The sequence below is a fragment of the Theobroma cacao genome, chromosome 5, assembly GCF_053813885.1.
Source record: "Theobroma cacao isolate CCN51 chromosome 5, ASM5381388v1, whole genome shotgun sequence".
Classification (NCBI taxonomy): domain Eukaryota; kingdom Viridiplantae; phylum Streptophyta; class Magnoliopsida; order Malvales; family Malvaceae; genus Theobroma; species Theobroma cacao.
In genome coordinates this window covers 10636792-10647847 of record NC_142643.1, presented here as the reverse complement: position 1 = coordinate 10647847, position 11056 = coordinate 10636792, and the positions used below count along the sequence as shown (strand labels likewise).

General features: G+C 33.2%; 1 protein-coding gene across 1 annotated transcript; it reads right to left on the bottom strand.

Moving 5' to 3' along the window:
• Positions 1 to 4141: 4141 nt before the first annotated feature.
• Positions 4142 to 9110, bottom strand: LOC18598450 (calcium-dependent protein kinase 26). The gene is made up of 7 exons (XM_007027977.3): positions 7815 to 9110; positions 6290 to 6433; positions 6001 to 6153; positions 5486 to 5601; positions 5172 to 5339; positions 4791 to 5015; positions 4142 to 4600 (listed from the first exon to the last, which is right to left on the bottom strand). Exons 1-7 carry the CDS (start codon positions 8704 to 8706, stop codon positions 4475 to 4477), a joined length of 1824 nt encoding a protein of 607 aa, XP_007028039.1. The 5' UTR covers positions 8707 to 9110; the 3' UTR covers positions 4142 to 4474.
• Between the last annotated feature and the right edge of the window lie 1946 nt (positions 9111 to 11056).

The following is an 11056-nucleotide window of genomic DNA, read 5'->3' as shown; positions in this document are numbered from 1 at the left end:
TTCAATGAAGTGATAGAATGATTGAAGGCAAATGACTATATTGCCACTGATATAATGGGTAGTTTGTTGCACCAAGTTGAAGCTTTCAACTACCCTTTTTCGAATTATGTATCATAATGGAGGGAAATGCAATGAAATCAAAGAGCATTTCTAGTATTATATTCCATAAAACAAAGTCTTGTCAAGATCAAAGGGTAAATGTTGGATCAATTATTGTTTCCAACCAAGTTTTGCTACACACCATACCAATTTCTTTCTGCTTTTTTTTTTTGGGATAAATAAAACTTATTCATCTAATAAATAGATATTTAAAATTAAATTAAGAAGACCATATATATATATATATTCATCTATTCTTCAAAGGCATTACAATTTGTTTGCATTAATTGATCCCTTAGTGGCAAATAATATTATGTCTTTTGCTTCCCCCATTACCCAGTGTAAGTCGTGACATAAGAGATCCATAAATGAGGAAATGATAATTGAAGCTTCTCAATTCAGGGTTCAATCAGAATTGGTTGCATTCAATTAGAAAAGGACAAGTCAAGTTTAATAGGGAGAAAGGGTTGTGCACTTGTGGGGAGTTCAAGTAACATGTTTAATGGCATGTGCTACGGCAGTTTTGGACATTTTGAGAAGAAAAGTTCAAACATCCCGACTCCTTTTCCACATTGCATTCAATTCATTTTCATCCCAAACATTTTTCATCTTCTTCTGTTTTATAATTATATCAAAATAAAGCTATCAAGAAGAATTTTACCAATATCTGTAACTTAGTTTAAGTTAGATATTTTTTAATCTATTAATATATATATATATCAAAATTATTGGTGTATTTTTAAAATCAAAGGTTATATTACATAATAAAGAGCTATCTTAATTCAAATGTTATATTATATAAAGTGACATAGTGTGTCTATTGGATTATAAACAGATTTTCATGTGAACGGTTATGTTTCTTGATAAAATAACATCCAAAAGTTACGAGACAAATTGAAAAGATACCATAGCTCAAAAGTCAAATACGAAAAGTTAGTTTCAAATTATAACTTAAAGATTATGTTTTATGGAATGAATAGTTATCTTTTCATAAGATGATTATTAAAACAATACATTTATCCAAAAATTGTGTATTGTAAAATGTAAAGATATTTTTTAGACAAAACGGTGCTTTAATGAAAAGGTTGTATCTTTGAAAAAGAAACACTTGCAAACCTATATAAAGGGCTTGTTGTCAACCATTTTGACACATCAATTCAAAAATAAAACAAGTGCAGAAATATCAAGAGCAAGAAAAGTATTGTGTTCTATTAACATAAACACTTAAGTTTTCATCAACTACAAAAGCGTCCAAATTACTTATAATGTACTTGCTGCAGAAAGGATGCTCTAAGGCCAAACAACTTTACAAACCTTCGGGTGTATCTAGTAATCTACTCTCGTAAAGTGCAATACGAAGTTAGACGTTGGTTTCATTGTATCTCTAAGACTATTCGCATTATTCTCTTTACATACCAAGTGGTGGAGGTGAAATAAGTTCTAAAAAATAACGTCTATTGAAAGGCTTGCTTTGAAGTCAATTTTATCGATTCTTTAAATTTCATCTAAATCCCATTTGCATCAACAATAATGACTTATACAACGAAAGAAAATCAATACAAAAATACTAACTTAGATATTTTATTTAATATTCGAAAGTAAAGTCTTTGAATTTAGCATTCTATTTCACTTCACAAAAATGGGTTAAGCCTTTTTTCTCCAAATGGCAAACATTGAAATGAAATGGAGAAGCAAAAAAGAAGTGAAATTCAACAATGTTTAAATTTGGAAAATGATGCAACTAATTAACAAGATTTGATCCAACTCACCTAACTCACCAACTAGAGCTAGAATGTAGAATCCCCAATCTTAATTAAGTGGCTCTTGATATACCTTTAACACCTAAATTTGTCCTTAATTACTGTCTTAAGCAAGGGCATTATAGGCAGTCGGAACAAAATTCATTGCTTAAAATGGATTAAGGGGTCTAACCGTCATTTCCCAACCAACCCAATGATTGAACAGAAAAACACAGGGCACTGTGTGAGAACGTGGAAGTTCCCAAACACTGAAAAAAAAAAAAACACGCCAACTGTAACTGGTGGGTCGAGGACACCCAGGTCACAGCCTGGTAGGGCCCACGCTCATCCTTAATGCTGACGTGGCAAGACCGAGCAACATGATTGGTCTCACGTTGGTGCCCATCGTCACAGCTGTCACGGAACGTGCGTAGTAGAACATTAGTTTGTTTGGAGAGACCGAACATCCTGTGCCTGGGTCCCGCTATATCCTTTTCTCTAAGGTAAGGACAATATCAGCCGTTTGATGAAAGATGGTGGGTCCCAATCACTGCCCACGTTTGATTTGGAGTTTAGTTTTGAAGTGTAGGATTTTGCGGGTGGTGCGTTGCATTCGCGGGCATAAGGCTGGCCTCGACATGTCATCTTCAAACGTAAGTGTGTTCACCATTTTTTATTGCCTTTGTTGGTTCAGCTCGTGTACTCCACGCGCTTCATGTTTCCATGTGAAGTTTGTCTTTGTCTCGATTCGTGAATTGGAAATTACTTCAAATTGGCTCTGCTCATCATTTGAGAATCCGATGCAATTTTGACTTGGACATTTGGTAGCATTTGCGAAATTATTTGCAGTAAGAAAAAGGAATTGTGAAATTGTAATTCAATCATTAGAAGCCAAAAAAATAAATACAATATTAATTAAATTTTTATATTTTTATTTTTAATTAAATAAATTTTTATAATTAACTATTGATAGTTTTTATTTTTATGTAATATAATATTACGTGACGTATTAATATATTATAATAAATATTAATGTGGATGTGATAGGGTGAGGTGGTCACGTAGTAATCTTAACATCCACATTAGCAGTACATTAGTGACATGTGGGCATAAAAAATATAAATATCATCTCGATTAATAATAATTAGTTAATCATTAATATAAAAATTTATTTAATTTAAAATAAAAAAATTATAAATTAATTAAATTTAATAAAAAAATAAAAAAAATTTAAATTTTTTTAAATAATTCAGATATTTTTAAAAAATATTATAAAAAACATTAAAAATATTTTATCATTTTATTATTTCTCATAGAAAAAAATCTAAAATGTGAACAGTAGTAACTTATTACATCTCCACCATTTAGAAAGTGAATGTAAATTTCTTCATTGAACTCAAAAAAAAAAAAAAAAAAACACCAATTGGAAGATGGAAAGCTTAGGAATGATCGAGAAAGAATGGATGTTGATAGGCTACTTATAATTAACCAAATCATTTATGATCCCTAATAATGCGGGGTTATATTCCACTATTAGCATAGATTCATTTGAAGAAGGAATCCACACAATCAACAAAATAAATGGGCATCAAAATATTAAATGACAACTTTGAATCAGTCATCTAAAATTATAAACTAATATTATTCCTTAATCATTGGGTTAGTACCTAATACTTCCCTGCTTATGACCTATGAATGGGCTGCTTGCTTACTTTATTATGTTCATAAATGGAAAGTGACTTTACACTAACCTTGCGTAAACAACCAAGTTAATTTGTCTTTGCCCAGGACACTGGACAAACTGAAAGGAAATAAACTTTTTGTGCAAGCAAAATGTGGGATACAATTGGATATCTATTTATATGTTCTTTCCTTTCCTGTTCCCCCTGTTGTTTATGCTTCATTGTCTTTTTTTTCTCTAATTTCTTTCCAAGACAAATCATCCTAATAAATCCATATGTAAGGAGAAAGCATGCAAAGGGTGGGACTCAAAAGCCATTGTTCAAAATCTTCTAGAGTTCTTAATTTGAAGGTTTGTTTCAAGGACGGAGCTAGGTTGACGGGTGATGGCGGTCGTCGCCCAAGTATAAAACTTAATATAATATGATTATTTTTATAATTATTTTTTAACCACTCTTTGCTCGAAATCTTAAATTCGACATTGCTTTCCTCAGCTCTTAAAGTTTTTTAATTGAAATTCAAAATATGATTTCATACTATTTGACATGTGAAGTGAAATACTTTTATAGTTGCTTTGTATAAGCTTCTTATTTAAAGAAGAGATTCCATATTTAAACCATCTCTTTCCCAAGTAAAAACACAGTGATACTGTTTAGTTAAATCCCAAAAGGTGCCTTGATTTAAGGAGAATGAAACAGCAAGCACCAAACATGACTTTCAAGTGTTAATATACAAATGGATGAAAACAAGAAACATGAGAGCAGAGGCCAGAGAGCAAAGTGCAGCGAAGTCGGACATATGTACAATCATTCAAGGCAACAGGAACAAAAGAGGACATTCAACATCTGGTCTGGTGCTAAAGGAATGCCTGATTGATCCTCAAACTTTGCAGAGCTAAACTAAAAGCTAAACTCTAAAAAGTTTGGAAAAAAGGACTAAATAGTGAACATGTCTTGTCAACATACTGGCAATGCCTCCCTAAATCCAATGCTAAAACCTTTACCCTGAGGACCCTTCATACCAAATTCAGGATTGCCTTTCTGCATCATCGCCACAAATTCATTGTAATCGATCCGTCCATCCTGAAAAATAAAATGTCACCATATTAGTCAAACATGAACAACATTCATTCATTCATTCAAGGGGAATGTGACTATGTTTGAGATGCGCAGGGTACATCCTAATTCAACTAAATAAGAGACGACAACACAGCCTTGTAGCATGAGCAAAATGAAACGGTAGCTATCCTAGGCATAAAATGGAGACACTTACATTGTCCTGATCGACTTCTTGGATCATTTCATCCAGGCTGATATCCTCAATGCCAAACTCTTGACAAGCTTTTTGAAGCTCATCTTGAGTAATGTAGCCACTGCCATCTCTGTCGAAATACGAGAAGGCTGCAAAGAGATGATCTTCCCTCTCAATCTTGTTTAGATGCAATGTTGCAGCTATGAACTCTTCATAATCAATTGTACCACTGTTATCAACATCTGCCTGCAATTTCAGAAAACAAAAAGAAGTTAAGTAAAAGATAAACTTAATTAACAATTTGATGAAGCATAAATCATTTCAAATTAGAACAATAATGCTATCGGATTTGTTTTAATTTGTTAGTATAGCTTTTTAAGAGGATTCTAAAATGAAACTTACAGCCTGCATTAGAGCATGAAACTCTGACTCAGCAAGATTAGCACCGAATTTTTTTAATCCAGCTTTGAGTTCTTCATAGGTAATTTGACCACTATTGTCTGTATCTATCATCTTGAAAATTTCCTTCAAGCCGGCTATTTCTTCTTCAGAAAGTCTCTGTGCAATGACCTAAAAATGAAAGGAGGAACAAGGATAAGTCATATTAGCTAGTGGATTTGTACATTCGAAGAAGTTAACTAATTAGTATCTTTCCACAAGTTATAGAGACAAATGTTTGCAAGTGATGGGCCTGTGCTTCAATTGCAGAAACTTACTCTAAGGGCCATTTTCTTGAGCTTGTTCATTGCAGAAAATTGCTTCATGCGGCTTAAGACTATAGAATCAAGTGGCTTGTCTGGAGCCACACCATCAACCTGAACCCAAGGGTGGCCTGGAAGGAACCAAATTAGACTTGGTTAAGTTCCTCAATTCCATAGTAAAACAGCAAAAGTCATATAGCTTATCCAATAGTCTCGAGAATTCTGATAGGTAAAATTCTTTCACATTTTGTCTCTATGGAAACCCAATTGCATGTGCAAAGAAAGGGACAACTGTATTATCTGATCATTGATAACAACTCTCCATAGCAATGGTGGACAAATATGATAATCTGGATTAGCAACATGTGAAATTGTAGCCTGACAGATGAACCTAAAGCTACTAGCAGACAAAATAGATGAAAAAGGATGGAAAACAACACCAACGGGAATCAAACAGCCTCAATCATGCATGTTATCAACATCTAAATTCTCTATTATTCATCCCAGCTTACACAGTAAAAGAGACTTACGTAGTACTTCATATGCAGTTATCCGCTTTTTGGCATCTCTGACAAGCATTTTTCTCACTAGATCTTTTGCACTATCAGAGATACTAGGCCAGGGATCAGATGTGAAGTCAAGATCACCGTGCAAAACCTCATCAAATATTTCTTGTTCAGTTTCTATATCAAAAGCACAAATAGACCGAATAGTATAAAAGGTTACTCAAACTCAAAGTGCAAAGTTCAACAGGAAGAATCAAATATTATCTTAAAATATTTTCGATAACAGAAATAACAGCTGATAATAAACTCTTACCGCCCCAAAACGGAGGTACTCCACTCAAGAGAATGTAAATGATCACCCCAGCACTCCACACATCTGCTTCTGGACCATAACGCTTGCGCAAAACCTCAGGTGCAACATAATATGGGCTTCCAACGACATCAGATAAGATATCCCCTGAAATTGTAAGATCTTCATCAAGAAAACAAGACTCTGCTGATTGCACACACAGCTTGACAACATACATTGTGGAAGAGTAACATTGTCCTATAAATAAAATGGATGTAACAGTCTACCAAGGATACTAATTCTAATCAGACAACATGGAAACTGACATCCAGTGAACATCAAACTGTGCTGCATCCAATCCCCAACATCATATTCAAAGTTACCTACAAGATTTTTAAAATTTCATTTGGTTATTGTTTTTGCTGCTTTACTATTTGTTTAGCTTCCTGCTTGTAAGTCTATGTATCTAATTGAAATGAGTACCTCACTTACATCAATTTAAATATAATTGTTTCATATAGACATAAAACGATATATTTTGTTATCCACGTAAGTTCAATTTTTCAAAGATATTGTTTGGTTTTTTCTCCTTAAATACACTTGTAAAATTCTAAAGCTGTGACACCAAGGTTTTGCGATACATTTGGTCATGAAAGAAAAGCACCTCTCCTTCTAAAGCTTGTAAATATAGCTTTGTTAATGGAAAGATAAAAGACTGCACTGCATATGCTAAAGGGAGTTGTTTACAATGGTTCATTTAGTTGTTACTTTCTTTCTTTTTCATTTTGATAGGATTAGATTTCATTTACTTGTTATACTTTCTAATTGATGAATGCCCTTTTCATTTGCTTCAGTGAGTCAACTATTGAAACCATGGAGTTAAACTGTGGAAATCTAATCTCAGTCTAAGTCTTAACGACCCCACTACATTCATTACAATTTTCTTGTTCTGTATCCAAACTGTCATAATTCAACCAAGAATACCATTGATCTAACCAATAAATTTTCAGCAATATTCAATCCAAGTTGGAATAAAAGCAAGCATGGTGGAAAACTGAAATGCGTACAATCAAAGGCATTCCATTTGAAGTTGACTGGAAATATAATATGACAAAGGGGCAGCCAGAATGTGTCAAACACTCAGCTTGCCACCGTGGTTTAGCACTTTCTGACGCTTGAAGTCAAGGAGTTCAATAATAGTTGTGGATTCCTACCATTACCAATTAACACTACTTGAAATTCCTTGAGTTTTAAACGAAATTTAACTGTAACCAAAAAGGGGTGAAACTGAGAATCAGTGTTAAACCTTAAATTTAACATGAATGGTGAACCTATGTTTACCACAAAGTTTCCAGGATGAGGTAAGGCTGCAACAATTTTTCAGAGTTTCTAGGAAACTGGGCAATAAAAGTTCATCTTAACTAAAATCTAAAATTGAACAGTGATAAATTAGAGATCCAAGGCGGAAGAGCAATTAAGATTGGACTCAAAAGGAATGCAGTAGCTAAAACAAATGAGTCCGAAATAGAGAAAAGCTTTTTGAACATACCAGGCTTGAAGAATATTGATAATCCAAAATCAATGGCTTTAAGGGGCGAATCCTCCTCCTCATTCACAAAAAGAAAATTCTCAGGCTTAAGATCCCTATGCATGACTCCCATGGAGTGGCAGGCTTCTACTACACCAACTATAGTCCTTGCTAGTTCTGCGGCCTTTCTTTCAGTATAATGCCCTCTCTTTACAATCCTATCAAAGAGTTCTCCACCTGCACACAACTCCATGACAACATGAACCGCCACCGAATCCTCATAAGCCCCTTTGATGGAGATAACATTAGGGTGCCCTGCCATGTGATGCATTATCTGAATTTCCCTCCTCACATCATCGACATCATCTTGCGTTGTCAGCTTCCTTTTTGCAATAGATTTACAGGCACACTCCTTCCCTGATCCTTTCTCCACACAAAGAAAAGTTGTGCCAAACTGACCGTGTCCTAGCTTCCTCCCCAAGTTGTAGTATTCCTTCAAATGACCTGTTTTGGTTTGTAACACTGAATCTACCTGCAGCCCTGCACATGACTGCCTCTTAACATTATGGGGCTTCCGGGGTTTTCCAGGCTCTACCTTGGTCTCTTCCTTGTTAAATCCTGCTAGCTGTGATGGTTTGGAGTTAAGTCTTTGAGGGGCAGACTTTGATTGTTGTCTTTGGGTCTCTTCTTGAGATTTCCCTTGTTGTTCCCTGCCTGTCTCTTCCTTAACGATCTTCATTTCTTCGGGGGGCTGGTTTTGAACAGCTTCTGCCTCTGTACTTTCAGAATGAGCTTCATTGCCAATTTGTTTTTTATCCTCATTTCCAACTTCGGCTGGTCGAGACCACCAAATGGAATTTGAGATCGTTTGAAAGAGTCCATCTTTTCTTAATGTAATACAACTATTTCCCATCTGAAACTACTCTCAATTCTCACACCTTTTCTTCTGTAAACATCTAAAACAATCTATTATCACCCAAATGCTATAGCCCCATTTCTTCTCTCCCTGAAGGGTGCTACTTTTTTATAAGACAGCATCAAAAGCTGGACCGCCTCCACAAAAAGAGCAAATGCAACCAACACCAATGATTCAAAGATCAATGTAATGCATCAAAGGGAAGAATTGACCTTACAAACCAATTTCAAAATCACAAAATTGGAATCTTTAAAGACTTTCTAATACCCTTCAATCTCAAAAATCTTCCTACATATATACGATGATCAAGGATCATTAACAAGATAAAAAGAAGAAATTTCAAAGAACGCAATACAAACAAACCATCACAATTGACAAATTCCAAGTCAAAATATAATTATTAAAATGATTAAACCAGAGGTAAGAGAAATAAGAAAAAAGAAAAAAAGATGTTTATTTGTGAGGTAGGATTTGAGGTTTTTGATATTGGCAGGTTATATATTAGAAAAATGTATTTATTACGTGTTTTTTTTTTTTATTCATTTGTACAGCCAGGGAAAGAGAAATCGGGAAAGGTCGGTTTTTCCGTTAGGATGCTTCTAATTTTTACGCTTTTAATGAGTTGTGATAATATGTACCTCACGCGCAGTGAGAATTTTCAGTAGTTTATCACGATGGGATCGTTGGTCGTGATCAACGGCGGTGTGTCAGGTCGTGGTCAACGCTTGAGAAAATGTTTGGTGATATATTGGCTGTTTTCTCCATTTTGTTGTACGGACGGCACAAGTGGAATTTTGGGTTGGTGGGCCCGGCTCCAATTTAACCCGCAGTCAGGCAGACTTGAATTGGTTTTTTTTTTTCTTTTCTTTATTTTTTAAAAATCTTCATTAAAGATTTTTTCTTATTGTATATATAATGATGACCTATTTATTCATACCTTAATTGGTCAATAACAAAATATCAACTCTATATTAATCAATTAATATAATAATTAAAAGAATAATTGAAAATCTTATAAATGTGAAAACTTCTTTAAGAGTAGCATCAAAAGTTGGAGCTTTAGTCGATCTAAACCACCCTGACCCCTTCACAAAAAAGGGGATGCAGCCAATACCAATGATTCAAAGATCAATGTAATGCATCCAAAAGAAGAATTGACTTCATAAAACAATTTCAAAATCACAATTTTGGAATCTTTAAGCACTTTCTAATTAATACACTTCATTCTCAAAAACTTCCTACATAAATAAAATGATATACCATCATTAAGAAAAGAGAAAAAAAGTTCAAGAACCCAATATAAACAAACAATCACAAGTTTTAAGTCAAAACAATGATTTGAAATTATAAAAAATGAAAAAAAAATATAAATATTAAAATGATTAAACCAAATGAAATAAACCAGGAACGCAAGAGAAATGAGAAGAAGAAAAAATTTGACCTTTTTTTTTATATTAGTAGGTTATATATTAGAAAAAATATATTTATTAGTTTTTTTTATTAATTTGTATAATTAAGAGGGAAAGAGAAATTGGAAAAGTTAGGTTTTTGCGTTAGAATGCTTCCAAATTTTTATGCGTTTAATGAGTTCGGATAATGTGCAGCTCACCAACACTGAGCATTCGGTGCTTATCACAATATAATCGCTAGATCACGTCGGTGATCAACGGTTGAGAAAATGTTGGGTGATGTGTTGGCTATTTTCTCGGTTTTGTTCTACGGACGGCACTACGGAATTCCAGGGTTGGCGGGCCGGACTTCAGTTCAACCAGCATGATAAATTAAACAAGAAAGCAGCCTTACCTTTTCTATTTATTGATACTTTAATCGGTCAATAATAAAATTTCCACTCTAGACTGCCGTGTGAATTCTCATAAAATAAATGGAAACATAACTATAAATTAATGGTTATCACAACACACAAATTCGTTAAGTTATATTTGAAAAATAAATCAATTAATATAATTATTAAAAAAATAGTTCACAATTTTACATATGTAAAAACTTGTTTATTAATTTCATAGTTATTAACTTATTAATATTGTACAATACATTGTATATCATAGGATATATTACGATACTAACAAAAACCAATACAAATTGATAGATTATATTGTTTTGATCTAGTATTGTTAGAATTAAGATAAAAAAATATTAAACAATTAGATTCCTTTTTGACTTCAACATATTAGATGCTTTTTAATCTTTAATTAATAAATTAATTAAAAAGTACATATATTATTAAAGAACATTTTGAAAGTTTAAATTAAAAAAAATTATTTTTGCAACTAATGTTTTATAATTCTCAATTTTATTAATAAATATAAATTTTAAAATTTTTTTTATT